The sequence below is a fragment of the Rhinolophus sinicus genome, chromosome 15, assembly GCF_057876585.1.
Source record: "Rhinolophus sinicus isolate RSI-liver-muscle chromosome 15, RSI-T2T, whole genome shotgun sequence".
Taxonomy (NCBI): Eukaryota; Metazoa; Chordata; class Mammalia; order Chiroptera; family Rhinolophidae; genus Rhinolophus; species Rhinolophus sinicus.
Genome location: NC_142515.1, coordinates 103,971,675 through 103,997,864, shown reverse-complemented (window position 1 = coordinate 103,997,864; position 26,190 = coordinate 103,971,675). Strand labels below are relative to the sequence as shown.

The 26,190-nt window shown below is 38.5% G+C and overlaps 1 protein-coding gene across 3 annotated transcripts in view; it reads left to right on the top strand.

The window, feature by feature from the left end:
• The window catches only part of MSRA (methionine sulfoxide reductase A), a 337,239-nt gene that overhangs the window by 132,742 nt on the left and 178,307 nt on the right, over positions 1-26,190 (top strand). For all 3 annotated transcript variants that reach the window (XM_074338344.2, XM_074338345.2, XM_088792546.1), the window contains exon 2: positions 218-286. In XM_074338344.2, the coding sequence (XP_074194445.1) occupies positions 218-286 (69 nt within the window). The remainder of the gene's footprint in view (positions 1-217; positions 287-26,190) is intronic.

Sequence of the window (26,190 nt, the reverse complement as noted above, 5' to 3'; positions counted from 1 at the left end):
CATTTGCAAAATGACATGCCCAAACTAGACCATCTTCGGGCATCTTTGGGCTCTTCTGAAACTGACATGAAAAACAAAATAATTGAAACTCTTTTAACGGGGTAATCTTTGGTGCCATTTCTAACTAAAAATGAGACACATTTAATGACATGTGTTAGTATGTGTGTAGAACTTTACACTTAACTTGCATTTCTTTCTTTCTCTCTCTTTTTTCTAGCCAAACATCATGTCAATGGCAACAGAACAGTCGAACCTTTCCCAGAGGGAACACAGATGGCTCTATTTGGTAAGATATCAACTCTGAAAGAAAACCCAAACTGTGTGCAAAGACTAGTGCCAAATTTCTGAGTTTTAGCAAGTGTCCTCAGGGCTTCAAAATCTGGGCTCTTCTGGATATTTACAAATCATCGGAGCCAAAAAAACTATTGAGTTCTTAGTATTTCTGGGATCATAAAAGCTGATTCTATAGAATTTAATATGCTTTCTTTTCTCACTTTGCAAACCAAATATCAAACTGTGTATTTGCTGTTTCTTACATTCACACTATGAATTAACCTGATAATTTAGGGTTTGAGTTTTTCTTTCTTAGGAGAGATTTTTTTTTTTACCCCCACATTGATATATAACTTTGCTAAAGGTGGGGATTCAAGTAGTTTTGAGTTGTTATTCTACAAAAATCAATCTAATTGAATGATTTCTTTCTCCTCCATCAGTAACTAAGTATGTTCCTTAGGAGAAAACGTCAATTACAATGTTTTAAGTAATGGGGAATATAGTCAATAATGTTGTAAAAACTATGTATGGTGTCAGATGGATATTAGACTTATCAGGGGGATCGCTTCATAAATTATATAAATACCTAAACACCACTGTACATCTGAAACTAATATAAAATAATATTGAATATCAACTATTATCTATATTCCCCCCCCCATAGCATTTAAAGTACAACAACATAAGGAGTATAGTCCATGATATTGTAATAAGTGGGTATGATATCAGAGGGGTAGTAGATTTGTTGGTGTTATTACTTTGTGAGGGGTGTAAATGACTAATCATTATGTTGTTTTGTACACCTGAAATTAATAAATAAGTTTTAAGCAGAATAAAATCTAATCCCTGAGTACGTATTTACAATGTACAATGATATGGCTGAGCAGAACTTCTCTGTTAGATGCTAAACTTTTTGGTGGGAAGGCCCTTTTTAATTCATAGTTTCTCACCTTCGTAGCAAATGTCACCTAAACTTCCCTCAGAATGTCTGTACAGCTGGCACTTCCTCCCTTCCTCCCTCCCCTTCCTCTCCTCCTTCCCTTTTCTTCCTTTCTGGCCTCTCCTTCTACTCCCCTCATCTTCTCTTCAGCAATGCCCTGGGACCCATTCCGAATCACCTTCTCAGGGATTTCCATCTCCGTCCTCTGAATTTTCAACTTTTTGTCAATTCTGGTTCCTTCCCCTCAGCCTTTAGACAGATTCTGTGATCTATCCCCTCCTGAAAACCTGAAGTCCCAGACTTCACGCCCTCTACCTTCCATCCTACCCTGATCTTGACGGTAGTTTCCTGCAAGGGCTTTTGATGTAATACTGCTTTAAGCATTGGAGTGTCTTTGTTCTGGAAATTAGTCTCAGGACAACCCATCTCTAAATTAGAATATTGAGGATAAAATGTTGCCCTAATCCCAGAGATAGAAGCAGAATTAATAATCAGTGATGATTAACAGTTGGAGAATTGTGAAACAGGGAACTCATTCTGCTTAGGTGTTTGTAAATCTTGTTCCATATGAGTTGTCACCTTTTAGACTATACTGATTAGTGGTTAGAAACTATTATGCTCAGAAATTTAAATCGAGAATTTGATTTTCATAGAAAAAAGCATAATGGACACTCTAAAAATGTGTGCTAAATATTTGACTTGTTATCTTTCCTCTGAGAAATTATGTTCAGATGATGACATTTTACCTAAGTTGCAGGCCTAGCGCAGTATCTGTTACCAGGACACAGCAAATTTCACATCAATATTCAAAGTGTTCTTTTGATGATTATTTTTGTCTTTCAGACTTTTCAACCCCTGAGATATGATAGAAACTAGGTTCCATGTCATACTGGGAAATGTAAAGTGTGACTGACCTGGCTTCGTAGGTTTCCTTGAATTGTGATATTGGAGGGAAACTTCCTTCCCAAAGGACGGAGCTGGTACCAGGCAGGCCAATGACATTGTTTGGCTACAGAATTGGAAATATCCATGAATAAAGCTCTGTGATGAAATTATTATTATTTTTGTCCCAGGTTTGGTTTATAGTGGCTTTCCCCAAAATCCTTCACTGTTGGACTTTGGGCAAGCAACTTCCCATCTGCAAGCCTTAGTTTTTTCACCTGAAGCATGAGAAGGCTGATGGGATGCTCTGAGGCCCTTCCCTTTATTTCTTAATTTTATGTATTCAGAACCAAAGGCAGCCCTGAGAAGCTCACTGTGAATGGCCGAAGTGTGTAGTTTTAAAAGAGATGGATCGTGTGCATAATTTCTATAAGTGCAGAATTATATAGATTGTAAAATAGAATACCTTTTGGCATCTAAGAATTTTTACATTATCAGAACCACCCTTTGGTTCTTCCAGATGCTTAAATCAAAGCCCCTATTTGGTCAAATATATGCAGGCATTTTATGTTAATTTTTAAAAATTATTGTTAAAGTTTATTGTTAATGTTTTTAAAACTGTTCTCTCTTATATTACTTGTCCACACAGTGGAATGAGGGAGCCACTGGTTTTGGGGTGGGCTTTTCTCTGGGTTGTTTACAGCTGTACGGAATAGGTCAAACTAAGTATAACACTTGGCTCTTAGACATGTATTGGGCATGTAAGCCTCTCAGCACCTTGTAAGGCTGGTAGGATTATGTAATCCACTTATCGGGGAGGTCATGTCCCAAGTCACTCAGCCAGTGAGATGGTGGAGCTAGAATTTGAGCCCAACTTTAGTTGACCCTGAAGTCCATGCTCTTTTTATGATGTCCCCCAACTCTTGGCACTGGTTGAAGAAGCCCTGGGAGAGTCAGGTAAATTCAGAAGTGCCTTTCAGCTAAGATCCATGCACAAAATGTGATTTCCAGGCAATACAATCTGGCAAATTGATTTGTGAATTTCTGTGGCTTCCCAGGGTGCTCTGAAGGACTTTTGAGACACAGCTTTTGCTGGGGAAATACTGCTTGGGGCGACATCTCCTACTGTTTATCGTTTTTGCCATTTGATTTTAGTAGCATATATTAATGTACAGGAGAATGTCTTACATCTACTTGACTGTGAGTTCACCAAAGCAACAATGGCACTTTCTACTTGTCCAAACTCATTCTTCACTTTCAGAGGTCTTAATATTTTATGCCTAGGTAGTATTACGCATTTCAATTTCATTATCTATTGCTTAACCATTTGAATGTACCTTGCTGTCGACTCGGAGCTTTAAAATTTAATCCACTCTGAAAGTGGCCATTGAACTGTCATTCGGCATTTGGATTTGAGTGGATAATGTAAGGAAGGGTAGAGTGAGGCACAGGGGCATATAATGACACGAATGTGTCATTATATTAAGTGACCAGAGGCTATTTAGATGGTTCCCTAGTTTTTGGCATACCGTCTTCACAGATTAATTTTAAACTGGGACATTCAGTCTTTTCAGATTTCCTTCTGTGGCCCGTTGGTTAGTCCTTGTCTTGTTTTTCAGTGACCACAGTGCTTTAGCTTCTTTGTTGCCGTCTCTCTCCTCTGCACTTTAGGACAATGATAATGAAGGTAATAGGCTCTGCTCCCCCATGGGTTTCTCCTTATCTGTGTATGATGCTCTCTTTCAAGTCAGCGGGAGTCCCCTTTTCACACGCTGGAGAAGCAGAACCGAACACTTTGCAATTACTTAATGTCTTTGTTCCTGGTAGCTGAGAGGGCCCTATGGCTGTCGTCCCTTTAATCCTACAACAGCTCTGTGAAGTGGGCATTATTGTGCGCTTTTAGACAGAGAAACTGAGGCACACATAGATGAAAGAAATCTAGTCAAGTAGAGGGAATGCTTTGTCGGGCGCGAGGACATCCACTTACATTTGCCAGCACACGGTGCCCGACTTAGAAAGATCTCTCCGGCTCTCAATAACTTAATGAAAGTGACATCCCGTTGGCAGTGGGCCACTCCATCCACACGGAGAGCACAGGCTCCATCCAGCCTCTCTGTGGTGGTCGTTCTTCAACAAGGAACAGCTATTCATTTTATTAAAAATGCCCCATAGTCAAGAAGATCTATCATTTCAAAATAAAGTTAAAGCTTATTCACTGAGAAGAGTGCAGAGAAGTAGGGAGTTGGGATTCCAGTCTTAATTTGTGAAGCTTTTTAGTACAATTTTAAAAAATGAAGTCCAATTTTTAAAAAAAAACAACTTTAAAGTATAGTACTTGACCATAAAATTTATCATCCAAGCAAGGATACTTTTGAGAGTGAAAAGGGTGCTATTAAAAATTATGTTAATATAATGAGGTATCAACCTGGAGGATTTCAGACAACTGGGACATAATGTCTCCCTGTAATGAGAATGTATATTATAAAATGTTGTGTCAAGAGTAATAAATACACATTGAGTAAAGCTGAAGTGGAAAATAATGAAATTAAATATATAAAAAGAAGTTAACAAGTGAAAAATTACAATGCAATACTTATATGTAATATAACATAACACACGTAGTTATACTACTTGTAAGATTTTACTCAGTGTATATTGTTATATTCTTTCTGAATGACTTGAAATTAAAGTTAATTTACACTTACAAGGCCTGGTTCATAGCACTTTAACAAGAGAGGGGGGATTGATCTGATTATATTCTTGCAATTTTAATGTTATACTATGACATAGGGTAATGAGCTCTCCATCATTAGAGGTATTCAAATGATAGAGAAGTCATTCCTAACCAATTGGGAACTAAGACTAAATAGCCTTTAAGATCCTTTCTTCTCAATAACGAGAATTTACTTTGTTTCAGACTGCTCCATCTTTTTGACAAAATTACTTCTAACTCGCAATTCTTTGATCCTGCCATTTAGAAACCGACCTCCAGGCTGTTTGGTGAGAGGCAAGATTCAGCAGCGAGACAGTGTAATGTTGAGGAATGCATACCAAGGGACAGGAGCAGACATACCTCAGTGAATTCTTAGGGTTGTTGCGGTTTGTTTGGCTCCCAGTAGCCTGACAGCAATGGCTCTGTGAACTCGAACCCCTCCCTGCAACACACGTTTTCTCTGTCAGGTTCTCTTAGGGTTCTTCAAACAAGAGGGAGCAAAAGACAACCCAAGACATCGTGAAAATGTGCTGGTGATCTCATTACACATCTCTGTTTATAGCCAAAGTGCCAAGAATTTGCTAGACTCTTTCTTGAATAGCGTGAAGCACTGATCACAGAGCAAGGGCCCAGTAGCTGTTGGGGGACTCACCTTCGGCACCCCAAAAGAGAATGAGCTCAGTGTCTGTAAGATGAGCCAATCACAAGACACTTTTCCCCCTCGACTTGAATTGGAGGTGATTTTTGAAACAGCCACAGTTATTTTGTCTGCCAGCCAAGAAAGCAGCATTGAAAACAGCAGGCAATATGTCAGACTTCAAAGGAAAATATATTGGTGTCTCATTGGCTTGAATCCAACATTATGTTGGTAAATAATCAAATCCCGGTGTGGCATATTTCTCCCTGAACCTTGACTGAAAACTATTGAAGACCATTCTGTGAGCTGTGGAGTGGCAGTCACTCATTCTAGGAAAAAGGCCAGAAAGAATGACTTTGAAATGTGTTTATAATTAACCAAACAATCTAAATTCACAAGACTGTTAGAACAGCAGGCTGCTAACTGGTGCAAACGTCTTCAGTGGTGAAGTACTTGGGGAAACAAAAATAGGCCTTCCTCTCATGGGAACCTAGAGCACCTTTAAGGGACAAGAATTGGTCATTTGGAACCATGTTTTAGGACACACTTTATTTTATATATCTTTTTCATGTGTGAGCATCTCAATTTTTATTTTCTTTTTGAGTGTGGACCGGTCAGATGATATAGGGGAGGGGGACGAGACCTTTCGAAGCCTGTGTTGAAAATCCCTTTTGGTTTGGATGGCATTGCCTGGCTGGGATGGAGCAGCCCACCCTGTCCTGGAGAGCACAGTTGGAGTCAGAGGGTATCCTGGTGGGGCAGGGGAGAGCGGGAGAATATATTTAACGGATGGAAGCTGGAATGTGAGTTGGGATTTCTACGCTTAGAGAATGGAACTGAACCCATTGTAGAAAGGAGCAAATCAAATGTTTGATAAAGTAATGCTCCCCTTGTTTAGAGATCATGTATCCATCAGCCTCAACCATTTGGAACGCATTTAAAAGCCGGGAAATAAGCATCCCCCTGAAAAAAAAAGCCAACCAACCAACTAAACAAACCAATGCTGTGGAGAAGTCCTAAAGAATTCAGAATTCAAAGAGGCCTTTGCAGTCCGGTAAACCTTGGTGTGTGATTCCAGACAAGTTTCTTAAGGCTCTAAGCCCCATTCCCCATCGGTCACCTGAGGGGAAGAATATTTACCTGATAGGATTGTTGTCACAATGTCATGAGATCATCAAGGCATTTAGGACAGGGGTGTAGAATGTGCTGTTAGATCTCAGGCACTGCTGCTCACCCCTGAGAGTGAGGTGCCCCCTGGGGGGGCCACCTGCTCTCCCAGTCAGAGCTAGCTTTGATCAAGGCCCCAAGCCAGTGACCCCAACAATAGTCAGTTCCAGTTGATCCATTATCTCTCCTGCATAAGATCTAATGAGTCCTTTAACTTAGGGATCTTGGATAATAGCGTTAGTTGAAAACTGATCTAATATTGGCTAGGTACTGGCCAGCCTATGTTAAACTTTCTATGAGGCCCACTCTCATCACTGGTCTAAATTAAGTTAGACTGGTTTCTTCCTTGTGAATCAGTATAGAGCGCTCAGAAAATACCATTATTTATCTTTTGGCCTCAACTATAGAGTTGATTAGTTTGGGCTGATTTTTTTCACTATTATAATATCACTAGTATACAGTTGGTCCAATTGACCAACTTTTTAAATGAAGTTTTGAAACTGAGAAAGATTTATTTAATTTATTTTACAAATTTGGCAGAAATTTCTTAAATTTCTACAGAGAAAATACGCTCAATAGGATATACAAGAAAAAAAATCATATTTCTACTGTTTCTCTGTTAATGTTTTTTAGAAGAGAAACAGAAATGGAGATACAACAAGAACTAAAAATAATTAATTGTTATTCAATCTAATTCAACCGACATTTTAAAGATAAATACTGAGCCCCATGTTGCAGATGACATAAAACAGAATATTCTCTCTCTTGCTCTCTTTCTTCCCAACCATTTATCTTGTGCCTTGTTGTAAAATAAATTAAGGAAAAATTAAAATATATACAAGACATGGCAAAATAACATATGTTAGAATTAAGTAAATATTAGACCAGAGAAAATTATGAGAAGTGAAATATACAAACAGCGCATGCCATAATACAATGTAATTTATAAAAGTTAGCCACAAATTTGACTGTATTTTCTGGCAGCAATGTAAAGATCAATTAGTTGTGTGATTGATTTCAATTTTTTAAAATTGTGATAAAATATACATAATATAAAATTTACCATTTTAACCATTTTTAAGTGTACAGTTCAGTGGTACTAAGTACATTCACATTGTTGTACAACCATTGCCACCATCCATCTCCTGAACTTTTTTATCTTTCCCAACTGAAATTCTGTTCCCATTAAATAAAAACTCTCCATTTCCCCTTTCCCCAATCCCAGGCAACCACCATTCTACTTTCTGTCTCTATTAGGTTTACTACTCTAGGTATCTCCTGTAAGGGAATCCTTCAATATTTACCCTTTTGTGACTGGCTTATTTCACTTAGCATTATGTCCTCAAGGTTTATCCCTGTTGTGTACGGCATGTGTCAGAATTTCCTGCCTGTTTTAAAGCTGAGTAACATTCCATTGAATGTATAGACCACATTTTGTTTTGCCATTCATCCATCAATGGACACTCGGTTGCTTCCGCTTTTTGGCTATTGTGAGTACCACTGCTATAAACACGTGTGTACAAATATCTCTTCGAGACCTAGCTTTCAGTTCTTTTGGCTGTATGCTCAGACATGGAATCACTAGATCATATGATAATTCTATGTTTCATTTCTTGAGGAACTGCCATACCATTTTCCACAATGGCTAAACCATGTTACATTCCCATTAGCAAAGCACATGAGTTCCAATTTCCCCACATCCTTGCCAACACTTGTTATTTTGTTTGTTAATAGCCATCCTAATGGGTGTGAAATGGTGATTGATTTCAGTTTTATTTAATGATACTGAAAACCTATGTGCTTGGGGGAATCATAAGATTTCCTGATTCTAGAACCAGAAAGAAATTTCTTTCAGGGATAGTTATAAGGAGGACACTGTGTAATATAGGATAATCAACAGTAATGCGAATGATAACCTTAGAGTGAGTAGTGTGAGGAGATTTGTGAGCTGTCGTTCACACTGCTCTTCTCTTTGGGGTCTTGACATCCACCAGGGACAATTTGGTTCACACACCCCTGTGGGTGCTGGTGTGCTTCTCTGATGGGCCCTGGCTTAACCCAGAAGTTGCTGGTATCATATCCAAAACAGTCAATGGAGTAGTTGTCTTTTAGGGAATTTTCTATCAATGTTATTTCTCTCAGTGGATGTTAAAATATATTTATTCTTTAGTTATTTATTGTAAAAAATTTCAAACATAAACAAAAACAGAGAAACTAATAGAATGAAGCCTCTCTCACTCAGCTTCAACAATAACCAGCTAGGGCCGAATGTGTTTCATCGATATTCCTACTTACTTCCTCTCTCTTTCACCCCGGGTTATGTCAATGCACGTCTGAAAGATCATATAATTTCAGCCATGAATATTTTGGTATGTATCTCCAAGACAGAAGTTTTTAGAAAACATACCACAATACCATTATTGTACCTAAAAAAAAAAAAAAAAGAATAGTTCCTTGATATCATCGAATATCCCATGAATCCATATTTTCACTATTGTCTCATAAATGTTTTTTAAAACTATTCGTGTGAGTAAGATCCAAATAGGATGCATACATTGCAATTCGTTGGTATAAATATTTAGTTCTTTTAATGTATAAGTTCATCTCTCTCTCTCTTTTTTCCTTTGTAGTTCATTTGTTCAAGAAATTAGATAATTTATCCTGCACTGTTTCCTTCAGTCTGGACTGAATGATCATGTTTGTCAGGCCTCTACTCTGTATTTTCTACAAATTGGGAGTTAGAGGCCTGAGGAAAATCTGTAGGTGGGGTGTGTAAGCCATTCAGCGGGCATTTAATGACCAGTTCTTCCTCTTTTGGTAAAGTTAGCAGCCCTTGGTGATCATTGCCTCGATTCATTATTTTAGTAGAGGCTGCAAGATGGTGGTATTTTAATTTTAGCATTTCCCTCTATTTATAAACTGGAATATTTCTAGAAAAAGAAACTTACCTTTTATCAACTATTTAGTTACCTTGATAGCTAATGTAATTAGGAAAGCAGTTTCATTTTTCCCTATATTTACCATTTTGCTCCATGTATCTGAGCTTGGGGTAAATGTATATTCTTGACTCATACGCATATATACGTATAGTTGTGTAAGTCAAAAGTGATTGAACAGGTGATGGAAACCTCTTTAATTTGACTGAATGACTTTCACTTGGGCATTTAGCCAAGTTGTTGAAATTCGTAACCATTTAGTCAAATGCTTGAAAATATAACCAGAATAGAAAGATTGTCTCAACAGATTTGAGTAAAACCAAGAAGCATCACATAGTCAGGTGGCAGTAGGTTATGTCTCTGGTAAAGCTGGATCTAAGGAGCAACCATCTTCTCTCATGTCCTCGCCCCAGATCTTGTGACCAGGGGACATGCTGCTGTGTGGGTCTTGGTCCTGAACCTCAGTGACCCAGGATCAAACACCCAACTCCAGAGAGGGCATCAGGGCTGGGGAGCATCTTGTTTCTGGACGTGGAATGCTTTCAAAGTATTCCAGTGATGGAAATGGATAAGCAGCTAAGAAATGACTCAGCCTCCCAAGGAATGCTGCCCATTTTGAACAAGAACAGCTGGGCTGTTTCACCTGTAACGCTTTTTCATGCTTTGGCTTCATGGGGTGAATGAGTTTGAGGGTAGCAAGAGACATATTTATCAGAGTGCATTTTCCGTACTCTCTGCCTTCCAGTTTTCACGGACAGAGTGGGTAAAACAATCCACAGTTCTCCCTGCCAAGCATTTTGGGATTTAAGAAGGAGAGTTATTTACTGACCCACTTCTTTTTTTTTTTTTTTAATCACATTTTGTTTTTATTATTATCTCATTGTATGTCTTTTTGTAAGTTGTCTCAAATTCTTCTTTTGGAATGATGCTGTGTATAAATAAACAAAAGTAAATTAACTCCCAAGAAGGAAATTTCGTAGGTCCAATATAGTGTACAGTTACTTTTGAAGGCAATCAAAATCCAGCAGTGCCAGTTCTGTTTTCCCAGAAATAACTGGAGATGTTATCACTGAAACCCTATGAAGGTGGGATTCAGTTGAAGCAACATATTTTGATCCATGCTGAGAAATAGTTGTTTAGCTCAGCATACCTTTGGCCAAAATGTGTGAACAAGGATGAAAGACCCTGTGGACTTTTCCTAAATTCTATAGAATTTTGTGTCGCAAAACCCCAGGTGTCCATATATACCAGGAGCTATTACACAGAACATCTTTCATCTTCCTCTTGTGTCATCAATCCCCCGGACTTAGACAAAGGATTATAATTCACTAAAGCCAAGTTTCCTCATTGAGCCCAGTGACATTGGGATCAACAGTGGTGCTTGCCAGGTGGATGTCTTTCTGGTATAGGTCCTACCATGTATCCTTCCAAGTCTTAGCTGTGATTCCAAGACTCATGATAATATGGAAAGAAGTTGTGATTGTTTATGGGAGAACCTAATCATGAATAAACTCAAAGAGATATTTTAAAAATATGCTTACTATAAGGTGAGTGAAAACATCCTCACTTGTGACTTTCCAGAATCAAGCTTACTCAGGAATCAGTGCTGTTTCTTTCGTGGGAAAAGAAATTTTATTTTATTTTTTAGCCACATTTCTGGTCTCTCCTAACCCTCCCCACCCCCATGCAGTCCTTGGGATCTCAAATGCCTGTCTATGTGATGACCATTTTCTGGTCTCTTCATTTCTGTAATATTGTCACTTGTCAGGTCATGATGAAAATGTCTCCTGTGGAAGCCTGCATCAATCTGGCTTATGACATCCATGTATTAATTTAGTTCTTGGGAATATTTATCGTCACCCTCTTCCACCAGGCTTCCTTTTCCTCGGTGTACGACCTTTGTCCAGGTGGCAGTGACGTTTGCATTGGGAAGAGTGGAAGAGTTAGTATTTTCTCATAGGGAACATTAATGGGGGTGGTCTTGGAGAGGCTGATACTAGGAGCTTAGAGTAAGGATGATACTAGGAGCTTAGAGTAAGAACTGGGAAATTTCAGGAATAGGATGATACTAGGAGCTTAGAGTAAGAACTGGGAAATTTCAGGAATAGGATGATACTAGGAGCTTAGAGTAAGAACTGGGAAATTTCAGGAATAGGATGATACTAGGAGCTTAGAGTAAGAACTGGGAAATTTCAGGAATAGGATGATACTAGGAGCTTAGAGTAAGAACTACCCCAGGAGCAAGTGAGCTGTCAGGAAGGCATGGGACCTACTTCCTAGCATTCTTTCTTTTGGTTGAATAAATTGTGATTGGCAAGAATGTCCTTTGGCCAGACCTTAATAGTCTTGTAGTAGAAATGTGCAACAGGGTGACCCCAAGATGGAGAAGGGCCTGTAGGTATGGATTCAGCATCTGGCCTTGCTGTCCCACATGGAAAAAAATAAGAGCTGTATTCCCAAGCAAATAGTCTGTGTTTTAATCCTGGTGCCAGTACATAGGTCTTCAGTGACACATAACAAGCAGCCAGGCAGGTACACCAGCTGAATGACAAATAGCTTTTCAATTGCTGCTAATGCATTCATAATTGGACAAAAAAAATTGTCCCTGTTTTTTTCTTCCATGGAGAACATTTTTAATCTACCTAACAATGGCGTGGCTGTTAAAACACCACCACCAACAGGAACCAACTTTTATATTTAGGTGGTACTTTTCACTTTATATTTTCATATATATAATTTTATTTTTTCTTTGTTTTTAACTCTGATGACAAAACTGAGGTTCAGAGGGTTAAGTGACTTTGGACAGGGTCAGACTACCATGTTTCCCCGAAAATAAGACCTAGCCAGACAATCAGCTCTAATGCGTCTTTTGGAGCAAAAATTAATATAAGACCTGGTCTTATTTTAACATAAGACGGGGTATAATATAATATAATATAATATAATATAATATAATATAATATAATACTGGGTCTTATATTAATTTTTGCTCCAAAGGACGCATTAGAACTGATTGTAAGGCTAGGTCTTATTTTTGGGGAAACACAGTACCCACAGTTCTACCACATTAATGGTAGAACTGGGTCTAGCACTCAGATGATTTATTCACGTATTCATCACATTGTTTGCTTACTTCAGCAGGAGACAAACGAAAAAACATCTCCCCTCAAGGCACTTATACTTTAGTAGGGTAGGACAGTAAATAAGATAAATATGTAAAGTATGTGGTATGGGATTTCAGAGTGTGATAAGTCCTGTTGATTAAAATAAAATGGGAGACTAAGAAATGCCAGGTTGGGGTTGGGGTGGGGGGTTGCAATTTGAAATAAGGTAGTCAGGGAAGGTGTCAATGAACTGGTAATAGTTAAGCAAAACCCTGAAAGAGGTGAGGGAGGTTGTCATGCAGAGATCTATGGATAAAGCATTCTAAGCAGAAGGAATACAAGTGCAAAAGCCCTGAGACAGGAATGGGCCTGGCATGAGGCCTGTCTGCTGGGGTGTAGTAAGCAAGGGGGGAGGAATGATAGCTGAGGCCAGAGATTAAGAGGGAGTCAAATCATAAAGGACCTGGTGTTAACTGTGGGAACTTTCATTTATCCACTATAGTCGGCCTTCAGAGGATTTTGGGCAGAGGATTGATATAATATGACTTATTTATTTATTTTTTTTAAAGAATCACTTTGGCTGCTATGTTGAAGATAGAATGTTTAGGATGGTGAGTTAAGAATCAGGGATACAATTTAGGAGACTCTTGCTTCCTAGTCTAGTACATTTGGCTTGAATACACATTGCCTTTAATTAATAACAATAAATCTTTAACTACACCCTTGTGTATCTTCCTCAAATGCTATATCTTCATAGTTTTTAGAATACAGTTTACTATTTAACAACACAGGAGTTAGGCGCACTGACCCCCTTTGCAGTCAAATATCCATGTATAACTTTTGATCCCCAAACTTAACTATTAATAGCCTACTGTTGTTGATGGGGAGCCTTACCGATAACATAGATAATCGATTAATGCATATTTTCTATTAATATATACCATATTCTTACAATGAAGTAAGCTAAAGAAAATAAATGTTATTAGGGAAATCATAAGTAAGAGAAAATATATTTACAATAGTATATATATTCATTGAAAAACTCTGCAAAGGGCGTATTAGTGCACTTCAAATCTGCATTGTTCAAGGGTCAACTGTATTTTCTATCCCTATGTGTTAAAAACTTAAACGGCCCTTTTAAATGTCACATTAGCTAAAAACAGATACAAATCCTTTATAGAGAGTATTTAGGTATTATTACTGCTCTACTTATCAGTACTACTTTCGTGTTTAGATGAAATGGAGTGAATTAAATCACTGGGAATCATGTTGAATGTGTGCATCGACTCCATTCAAAGTAGGTTGTTCCACAATACACTGAACAGTTTAGAAGCACTTCACATCATACTTCTGGTATGCACAAAGTGTGGAATTAGCACAGGTCAAAGGAATGTGGTGATGTGATATAAAATATGAAATCAGTGCTTAAAATAAGACTAAAATTTATTGGTGAAGTAAATCATCATTTGCATAAATCTCTTAACTCTTCCAGCTCCAAAAACTGTTGGGATGGAATGTCAGATATTTGTTATCAGCTAAATTTGGGTTTCAATCCTAACTCCACTGATTTCTGAACTTGAATAAATTTCTGAACCTCCAGCTGATGATAATTTTATCTCTGGACAAAACATTTTTTTAAAATTCGGTTGTCTGAAGGGGCTGGAGAGCAACCAAATGTTGGTCTTTGAACAGAACCTGGAAGGAATATAGTTCTTGAAATAAGGAAAACAAACTTGGTAAGCACCATATTTAACCAGTTTTTCTTGAGGTCACTCCCCAGTTCACAGTTGTTTATAAAAACAAAAACAAAAACAAACAACAACAAAAAACACAAATAGAAAGTGGCGATCATATTCAGTTGAAGAGACAGAAGGTGAATCTAGGGGCTGATAGAGTAGCTAGAAATCAATGGGAAACATTCTGGAAGGACAACAATAGGGAGGGAGCCATAACATCTCTGTACCAATTCCTCTCAAATCCATGGCTCCCCCTATCTGTGCATTTGCAATGTGAGACTCTAAGGAAATGAGCAAAAAGCAGCTGCTGGAAGGCTGAGATTTCAGCAGCTGCTTGATTCTGGGAGAGAGTTGAAATTCAAGTCTGCCAACTTAGAGAGACTTATAAAAAATTTAGGCTTTTCTTTGAAAATATGGGAGGGCCATGTCTTTCCTAGGGAGTAAACCCAGGATAAAGGGTTACATGATAGGACTAAGAGGGAAAAGCAAAATAAACCCAGTTTTATAAAATCTAAAACTAAGCTTCCACAGGATCAAAATGACTCACCAGTAATTTAATTGCCTTGGAGAAAAATTAAAAAATCTAGCACATATATCATCCAGTGTTTAGTATGCAACGAAAATGATCAGACATGAAGAAACAAGAAAATATGCTTAATAGTTAAAGGAAAAAAGTCAATAGAACTAGGCCCAGAGATGAGTCAGATGTTGAAGGACTTAAAGCAGATATTACAAATACATTAAAGAATTTACAGGAAAAGATGGACCTAATGAGTTAATAGAGAAATGCCACCAAAACTGTAAGCTTTAAAATAGAATGAAACAGAATTTCTAAGACTGAAAAATATAGAATTTGAAATAATAAAGCATTGGTTACACTTAACAGGCGATTGGACATTGCATAAGAAGGGATTAGTGAACTTGAAGACATGTCAGTAGAAACTATCCAAACTGAGGGACAGAGAGAAAAAATATTTTTTTAAAAATGAAGAGAATCTTTGGGATTATGAAATAACGTTAATTGGTCTCATATGTGCACTTGGACTGTCAGAGAGATACTGGGGCAGAAACATGTATTTGAGGAAATAACCAAAGACTTGATGAAATATTATTGGGGTTCAGTCATGATGAATACCAAATCTTGAGGGCCAAAGGCAGGGATCAAATTAGGACCAAGGGACAACGAGTTTTAAGTGGGGATGAAGATTAAATAATAATAGATGACAGGGAAGGTCCATATTGTTTAAAGACCACCCTATTCTCACTTCCACACTCCTTTTAGAACACATTGCTCCTCCTCCTCAGTTTCCACGGTGACACTGTGATGAGATAGACTCAGACCTGTGTTCAAACTCTACGTCTACCTCTCACTAGCAAATCATTTCAGTCTGCATGCTGGGATCATCATTTGTTAAATGAAAATAATGGTAACTTTCTTACAAGGCAGGCCTCTATGGAATAGACTATTTTATAGGGTGCTGCTGGCCACATCATAGCTAGGCCCTCAACAGATAGTAGTTTCCTTGTCTTGCTGAACCCATCCCCATGGTGGTTCTCTGACATCACTACCCACCCAGTTAGCCAGGTTAAGGAAATTATACTTTATCTTAAGGGCAACAAGAGCCAAAGAAATTATAGAATCGTGGTTGAATGTTAGAAAAGACACTCAAACTTCAGTATAAAGAATGAATGAGAAGAATGTGAAATAAGATTTGAAAAGATTAGATTGGAGGCTGTTGGAGGCGCCTGTACATGGCCTGTCCTTATACTCTTCCCAAACAGCTAGCTGTATTATCTCCTTTTCTTTCACAAGAGACTCTGCTTTGACCATTTAAATCACATCCTCAGTCATTATCAGCAAAAATAAAATCTGGTTCCTCTTTCCTCGGGGTTAGAGATGCTGCATCTTTAAAGGGTGAGAGATGATGGTGGCCTGGACCATGGTGGTGGCAGTGGGCATGCATTCCCTTTGCCAATCTATCTATCATCCTCTTTCTCTACCTAACAGCCCACCCAACAATACTGTTCCTTCTTGATGAAGTGAAATGATCCAGGCTGACCACAGCCCCCCTCTAATATTTTTCTGCTTCTCAAGAAGAAGAATAGGAGGGTCACATTGTAGTTGCAGATTGTTTGGGAAACCTTTCAGGCAGTTCCCTTCATCTGGGACCTCTTTTCCACATCCGTATGTCCTACATTTTCTCTTAGGATGGAGTTGGAACTGAAAGCATTCTGCTGTGTTAATTAACACCCACTGGCAAATGTCATGGTCATTTGTTCATTAAAATTCCATAAATCTCCTACGCACTCTAGAAGGGAAAATAAAATTGCAAGTACCTTAGAGAATTCTGAGCCCCTGAACAGACACATCTGGGAAATGGGAAAATACTGAAGGACGCATCTTAGGAAAACTGAATGCTATTTTTTTTCTTAAGGTTTTCTTTTCTTTGCCCCAGGCCAACCATTGAACATATTTATCAGATCCCAATAAAAATCTCATAGCTCACTCTCACCTTGCCTGATCTCCAGCCTCATGGGCACATGCTCAGGAGTTTGGTTCTCTTGCATTGAGATGCTGCTGTGTATTAATCACTTACTGTTCTCTAGTCCAGTTGGCAACCACTTTCCTTCCAGCAGCTGCGAGAACTGTGCTACTTCCAGCAAGTTCATTTTGCAAAGCCTGGGCTCTCTCAGTGCTGGCATGTCAGTGATCATCCTTTACAGGGGAATCCACAGTTCCATCAGCCCATACCTGGGGAGCAGTTGTGGCTCCACTGTCCTGTAAGGGACACAGACACACTGGTGCGCATTCTGAGGAGGAGATAGTGAATGGATTCAAAACTACGTCTAATGAGGAGCCAATGAAGGACTTTGTATTCAGCTTGGACAACAGGAGATCCGTGGAGTTACCAGAGCTGTTTTCAAATGGTCAGCAGGTTGACAGGTTGTCATGAGGAAGAGCAGCTAAATTTGCTCTTTATGATCTTAATGGAGAGGGTCAGAGCAAAGGAGGGAACATTCCAGGCTTTCAGCTTAATGTAGGGAACAGCTTTCTAATTGTCATTAGGTCTTCAGAGGTGGACTGGACTGTTTGAAGAGGTAGAGGGCATTAGAAGCTTTGACAGACACTTTTTTGCTGTAATGCTGAGGGATTTTTTAATATTAGGGCATTTAGGCTAGATTAGAGGTAAGGTTGCTTCAAACCTTGGACTGTTTCTTGAACCCTCTTGGCGAGTAATGACCTAGGACTCTTCAGGGACCATTCCCAGGGTAACTGCTGAAACAAAGCCATGCGTGTAAAGAACCTGGAACCACATTAATCACAGTATGAAGGTACAGTGGATCTTACTTGTGTCTATATACCAGTAGTCATGTTTTAAGTTAGGGAAGAGACTACAAAGAACAATTAATCAAATTAAAGCAGCATTAGGAAATGATGTGGACAGAAGGCAATTGTCATCAAATACTGAAAATATCAATCAGACTGTAATTACTATATGGCTCTTTTTTTAGCAGAAGGTATTTTAAAATTTTGCAGTTTTCAAGTAAGGGTAGTGATAAGGAAAGTGTCTCATTAAATTATTTAACATGATGTGAGTTTGCTAATAAGTGAAGCTCACAAAGAAAATACACTGAGACCTCATTTCCATTTCTGCCACTTGTATCCATCTTCTTCGGGAGAGAATCAGCATTGTAGAGCTGAAAATTATCTGCAAATCCCATTTTCCTGCCCCATCGTCTGCTGGATAGATGAACAGCAGTGGTTTTCCCCTGGCCACACACAGTCAAGGTTTGTGAATGTGTGTCTGTGATCAGGGTCCCTGGCCATCTCTTGTCTCAGGTCTGAGTTGTGTTTCTAGAATTTAACCCAGGGCATGCCCCATCTCTGCCCAGGTTCCCCTTCTTATAAAGTGTTCGCTCGCACCTGTCAGATTGTGGCTGGAATTTTGGGTTCCAGAGCTCTCATCTGGACCAGATGTGACATCACCGGAGTGACACCATCTGGATGTCACCCCTGTGCCTTTAAAGAGGACAGGGATGTATGGAAAGGAGTGTCTTGGAAATGTGCTGTGAATAGTGTGCTGTGTCTTTGCTATCGACCCTCTATAGGCTTTATTTATCTCCAGTAAAATCCCATTACAGAAAATGTAATTCCAGCAGAGTGCTCCATAAAATCATGCTGTTTTCATGAGACCCACGTGGACTGCCTTTTATTTAGCAGGTGCCATTGAATTCTCTGTAATGAATAATGTGGTACAACAATCATCCTTCAAACCCTGGGTGTGTAATAGGGAGCCTCTTAATTCCGCTTGCTTACAGGTGTCCACAGCTTTCCATAGAGACTAGCTTCTGAGGTTGTTTCTAGGGAGACAGCAAGGTATCATGCAAAGAACATCGGCTTTGGGTTTCAGGCTTGCCTGGGTCAGAATCCCGGGTCGGCCTTAGTTCTGTGTCTTTGGGCAAGTGATCTAACCTCTCTGAATCTCCATTTTTCTCATCCTTAAAGAGGGGCTAATACTATCTTCCTTGAGGGTTGTTGGGGGATTCCATGAATACAAAGATATTAGTACAATGTGTGGCTCCCTTTTCTTATCACATAAGGAAAAGGATACCAGGTTATGTACTGTTTGTAGGAAACATTTTACTTGCTCACTGACCACAGTCATAAACAGTCATTGTTAAAGTTGAGAAGAGGAAAATAGATTTCAATTCTCCTTACTATTCTCTCAGGAGAGACATCAGATCATTTAGTGATCAAGATGGGTGTTAGAAACAATTTAGTTCTACTCATTTTTCAGATGACAAATTGAGTGTTAAAACTTACTAGTGAGTGACCCGAGGCACACAACTTACCGTGTCCCAGGCTGGTGACATTGGGCAAGAAGGAGAGAGTGAGAAGGCAGAAATGTGAAGAGATGTTAAGCTTTTTTTTTTATTTTTATTTTTTAAAGTGATGGGTTCAGAAATAGCTGACAGAGAAAGAATGTCTGAATTGAGTGGTGACCAGTAAGTTCCATGCTTAGGAAATGGAGAAGGTGGCTCAGAGAAATTCTGTCGTCAGAATCTAGGTAGGCGGCTTCTGAGACCACAATGCAGCCTTTTTCATTTGAGGCCTGAGGGGATGGCCCTCAGGTTCTACTGCAGGATGATGTGGCATCTCAGAGACCAGGCGTGACCCGAGAAGCAGCTTTGGCCTTGGGGAGACTGAGAGAGGGAGTTTTGAGAGTGTGCACATTTATGTTGGGAGGGAGAAGGTAGAGTAAGCAGCGAAAAGGAGAGGAGAGGCCAGAGACAAACACTGACTGAGTACCTACTGTATGCTTGACACATTATATATGTTATCCATGCAATTCTTTCAGTGACTCTGTGGTTAGGATTGTTTCTATTCCTAGTTTATAGATGAGGAAACTAAGGCTTAGAGGCTATAAGGAGCTCCCCCGAGACCACACAGGTTTCAGCAACATAGGCCTGGCTGAAATACACAAACCCCTGTCTACAACAACCCAGGAATTTGTAGAGGAAAGAGATAAGTGAAGTGTTCCTTTCTGTGTTCAGCACTGCCTTTTTCCCCTCCATGTAATCACTGACTTTTCTCTTTAGAAGCCTCAAAGGAAGAGCTGAGCTCTCCATAAACTAGCTCTATGCTTTTTAGGAATACCTCCATTATAAAGCCCATCATCATTATAAAGGATAGCCCATTAAATTTCCAAAGAATTCCAGTTCAATTCGACAGATTCCCCCCCCCCCCACCTTAGGGGCCTAATGCATGCAAGGTGCCACACCAATGACACAGGGAACGCTAGCTATGTCCAGAGAGGCGGGCTCCATGTTCTTATTTCATGGTGTAGAGAGGAGGTCACAGCACAGACACCAACAGTCATCCCAAGGGATAGACATATGAAGGCCTGAGTTATGAGGGTTTGGACGTGCTTTGGGGTTCCAAGAAGAGAAACTTTGTATGTGAATGGCATTCTGGAAAGCCCTAAGGAGGATGACTAGTATGTTTTAATACTCAATTTGTCATCTGAAAAACGAGTAGAACTAAATTATTTCTAACACCCAGCTTGCTCACTAAATGATCTGAAATTATTCTGGGTGGATAGGCAGGATTTCCAAATGCAGAAGTGGGGGTGGAGAACGCAGGGCATGGCCAGATAACATGGCAGGCAGGGAGGGTGGTGATGGGATTGAGTGTTCAGTTTGGCTGAGGTGGAGAATGGGTATCAGGACTGTAATAACTACCTTAATTTTGTTGGTTAGAAAAGTGACCCATGTACATTAGAGACAATTTGGAAAATATATTAAAAATATATACAAAAGAGAACAACTGGAGGCAACTACCATTCCAGCATTTTATTGCATTTCCTTTTAGACTGTCAATCAATCTATACAAACATTTTTTTAAAAACTTCTTTTTGATTATGACAGTTAGAATACATACTTCTTGTAGAAATTTGGAAAATACTGAAGAGTATAAAGAAGGAAATAAAAATCAATGGTAATCTCACTCGGAGATAATAACTACTGTTAGCATTTTGGTTTATTCCCCTTGAGTCTGTTTTTCAAAGTGTATACATTAAACCAAATATGAACACATTCTTCATATAGTTTAATATCCTGCTTTTTCCCCCTTACTGTAATATTTTGAGTATTTTTTTTTGCAATTAAATAATCTTAGAAAACTGGATGTATAATACTTTATTACAAATTATGTACAAGTAAACCATCATTTATTAAATGCTTTCTCTAATATTGAATGTTTAGGTTGTTTCAAAATTTTTATTATAAATAATGCTGTTAAAAACATTCCTGAAAAATCAGTATTTGTCAAGTAAAAAGATATTTTCTTAGAACCATTTCTTAGCAGTGGCATCCTCAGACAAACGGTGTTATTACTTTTAAGATTCTTGCATATTACCTCTTCATGGTTTTAAAGAAGACAAATGACATGTTTGAAAGTGTATGTGGTAAAGATCAGCCTGAAAGCCATGTGAAAGATGAGGAGGCGAGCGGAGGTGGGATGACAGTTGAAGAGGCAGTTAACTAACTGGTATGTTACTGGACTGGGGTGATGGTGCTGGGAAGGGAGCAAGAATATGAGGGACTGGACACCAGGAAACTGATTAGGCTGAGACAAGTGAGAGGTGACTCCCAGCTTTCCTGTTAAGGGTCTAGGAAAACAAATAGAGACATCAGAAGACGCTGGCTCGGTTGGTCCATTAGTCATTAGATACATTGAATTCAAGGTGTCAGGGAGCCTTCCAGGTGGAGATATCCAGCAGGGAGTTGGAAATGCATGTCTTTCTAAAGCTTTCTGTAGGTGGATGGTCAGGGGTTAGGCCTCTAGATTAAGAGCCATTTTCAAATAGGTGACATGTGGTTAGAACTACAGAGGGTGCCCAAAAAATGTATACACATTTTAAGAAAGGAAAACTGTATTAAAATTGTAATACTCAATATAGACTGATAGCAAAAGGTGAATACAAGTCACGTTTGACTTCTGCAATTACAAGAGGTGCTCAAAGTGGTTACCATCAGCGTCCAGACACTTCTGATTACGGCGAACTACTGCTTGAGCAACGTTGACCATAGTGTCCACTTGTATACAAGTTTTTTGGCACCCCGGATATAACACAAGGCTGCTTTAAAAGTGTAAAAGGGAAGGTGTAAATATGTACCTTATAGCAAGCTAAACAGGCAAAGTGATTTTGTGACCTTGAGCTGCCGAAACTGTAAGGAGTTGGGGGAGAAGTATGCAGTCTCAGAAGTGGGATGGGGGTGTCACTCTTGCTATCCTGTCTAACTTTTGGGGGGCAGCCCTGGAAATGACTGTGAACACAGCCGTGTTCTGTGTGAAGTTTAAACGTGGGAATAGAGCTGGAAGAGGGAACATTTGGATAAAATGTTAAAGGAACATGTGGTGACTGCACATGTTCTTTTGAAAGCTGGGCCTCCCTGTTGGTTTCCACTCTGACAGGACAGACTGCTCTTCCTACCCCATCTGTTGTCTGAGGGTTTTTTATCCAGTGACACCCCTAGTAGGCAGAGTTGGAGAATGCAGTTCACAGGGAGATGGGGTGTGCTAGTGAGCCTAGCTGGGAATGCAGTAGTGAGCAGAACTTGGCCTGGCCAGGGTACTGAGGGTACCTTGGCCTCCAGGGTATTGAGGCAGGTAAGTCAGACTTCCTTTCAAGAGGGCCAAAGTTGTAGTCAGTCTCTCACTTATTTTTAGAAAAATAGCATTTCAGCAATTACAGATCTTTACTAATCAGGTCAGAAATTACAGTGTGAATGCAAAAAGCTTTATGGAATTTTGAAGTTTTCCTGAAGTTCTTTCTGAAGATTTCAGCTGAGTATCATAAATCGTAGTAAGGGAAAGTGAAGTAATTCTCACAAATAGAAAAAAAAATCCCATAAGCCATGGATAATATTCAGGTTAAAAAGTTTGACTAGAAATGTAGAAATTTAAAAGTACTTCTAAAAAAAAAATAAAAAAAATAACAGGACTTTTGGAAGATTGTTATCAAGATATTTTTAATAATAGTGTCAAAAAATGTAAATCTGGTGCAATGACACAGTCGCAATTTAGATATGTTCTTTAAATCTCTTAGGTGCTTAGATTATGATGTAAGTTTTAATCTTCTTTCCCTCTAATTCAAAACTTTATTTCTGTTGAAGGTAGGTGTCTTTCAGAAGTTGTGGAGTGATGGTGGTGACAAGTAAATTCTTTGAATTTATGACTTCCAAAGGCCAGTCTGCAGACCACTGGGATCAGTATCACTTTGGGATAACATATTCTTTGAAAAGCCACTTGGTTCTATTCTGTAAAAGACACCTCCTATGCTCTAGGACCCTAGGGTTTACCTGTTTGTTGTAATAGGTCACAAAAAAAGTCTCAACAAATTTCAAAAGACCATAAAGACCACATTCCCTAAGTATGATGCAATAAAACTACATCAAAATGAGAAGATAGTATATAAAAAAACAGGCCATATGTTTGAAAACTAAAATAAATACCCTTAAATAATTCATGGGTTAAAAAGGAAATAACATGGAAACTATAAAACACTTGGAAATGAATGACAAGAAAAGTACATATTTAAATATGTGGGATCTATCTAAAACAAAACTTAGAGGTAAATGTATAGTCTTAAATACATTTATCAGAGAACAAGAACTCTTGAGAATGAATAAGCTAAGTATTCGTATCATGAAGGTATGAAAGGAACAGACTAAAAGCAAACTGCACAACAAGATAATAGTAAAGAAAGAGCAGAAACAGAAACAAAGAAGAGGATCGATGAAAGCCAAGGTTAGTTCTGCAATGAAAACCTCTAAAACAGAAATAGAAATAGGAAAATTTGAATAAATGAAAAGCAATTAAAATCACCCCTAATTTCTCCCTTTTTCTCTCCAAAGACACAACGTAGTTTAGAAACTTTTATTGTAGCTTCAAGGAATGAATAATCCTTTTCAAATGCAATGTTACATAAGAGGAGGGGAAAGTTAACCAATTTGTTTTATGAGGCCAATATAACCTTGATACTTATTCTGGACAAGATAGTTCAAGGACATAAAACTATGACAAATCTTCCATAAGAACATAAGTGAAAAAATTTGAAATAAACTATTAGCAAAATAATTATTCAATATTAAAATGCTTTATGAGTAGGTAAGGTCTACTGAAGGATAGTTCAGAAAACTATAAATGTTGTATACTACTTTAAGAGGTCAAACGAGGGAAACCATAAGATCATCTTAAAAGAATGCGAGCATTGTTAAAACTCAAAACTCATGCATGATAAAAATATCTCTATAAACTGAAAATGGGAGGAAACTTTCCTAGCTTGAAAAAGGGTATCTACCAAAAATGCGGCAAACCTCATTAGTGTTGGAGCATTCTCACTGTGAGGAGCCAAGCATTCCCACCGTCGTCCTTATTATTTAGCATTACGCAAGAGGTCCTGGCCAATGCAATAACGTGAGACAAAGAAAGGAGAATAATAATTGGACAGAGAGACATAAAACTGCCATTTGTACAAAATACATTCTCTCTATAGGAAATCAAAGAGAATATGGGGACAAACCATTAGAACGAAAAAGAGAATTCTTTTAAGTTTTCTGACTATACGGAAAGCATACTAAAATCAATGGTGTTTTATATCCCAGCTATAAGCAATATAAAAGTGTTTTAGAAAAAAATGTTTAGAGAAGCAACACAAATCATAGGATACATAGAACTGTATGTAATAAAAATGTGTAAGACTTTTATGGAGAAAATGATAACGTGATACTGAAGGACAGACATCCAAGGAGACATGAATAAGTGTACAGCTGTCTTATGTTCATTGATGGAAAGACTCAATGTTATTAATATGATAAAATATTTTCAAATCTATAAATTCAGTGTAACTATAATAAAAATCTTAACAGGATATCTTAGGAACTTGACAAGCTAATACTACACTACATTTGGAATAATAATGGGCCACATATAGCAAATTTTGAGGAAGTATCCGATAAGAAGATTTGCTCGACTAGGTACTCTGACTCATTAAAATTAGTGTGACGACAACCTCTGACTTTCCTTACAAACCTGATCTACGCCCTGTATCCTGCACTCAAGCCAATAATCTTAAGAATCATCCTTAACTCTCTCTTTCTCTCAAACCCTGCTTCCAATCTATCAGGAACTCCTTTTGGCTCTATCTTCAAAACAGATCCAAAATCTGATCATGCCTTGTGACTTCCTTTCTTACCACCTGGTCTAACCATTCCTTGCTTCTGTGTTTGGTCCACTCCAGTCTCTTCTCAGTAGAGGAAAGCTGGAGTTATCATTGTGAAACATAAGTTACATCATCCCTCTCCTGCTCAAAACTCAATAATGGCAATCCATTTCACTCAGAGGAAAAAATCCCAAGTCCTTATAGTAGCCCACAAGGCCTACATGATCTGGATTATTGATTATGTCCCACTACGTTCCGTACTCTCTCCACCCAGGCCACTGGCTTCTTTCCCACCCCTTAAACACAGCAGGCGTATTCTTGATGCCTTTGTAGTGACTGTTTCCTCTGCCTGGAACACCTGTACCCTTAATATCTGAATGGGTGACTGCCTCTCTGTGCTCAAGTCTTCATTTGAAGTCACCATCTCTTTGAGGCCCACTTTGAACACCTTATTTAACATTGCAGCCTCCCCAGTACTCCTGACCCCTCTGACTCTGCTCTACATGAAAAAAAAAGAAAAAGCTCTTTATGGCATTTAACTTGCTATATCATGTACTTCTTTATTAGTTTTAGTGTTTATCATCTGCCTTTCACCACTAGCGTGTAAGCACTACAAGAAGGTAGGGTCTTTGTTTTGTTCACTCGTGTATTCCAAGTGCCTAGAGCACTTCTCAGCCCATAGTAGGCAATGAATAAATAAATATTTGTTGAGTAAATGAATGAAGAACAGTATATTATTGGTGCAGGACTAGACAAATGAATGGAACATACTAGGTAGCCCAGAAATCGGACCACTTATAAAGACATAATAGAGATAACATTAGAGATAAGTGGGGAAAGAATGGATTAATAACTAATAATTTATTTTGATACTGAGTTATCTATATGGAAACAAATTAAATTGAATCTGTACCTCATTTCCTTCACAAAAAATTATTTCCAGATGAATTAGCAAGGTAAATGAATATCAAAACTTTAAAACTTCTGAAAATATAGGATATTATCTTTAGAACTTTAATGTATGGAAAGAATTCTTATGCATGATACACAAAAAAAGTTTTTCTGGGTATCTACC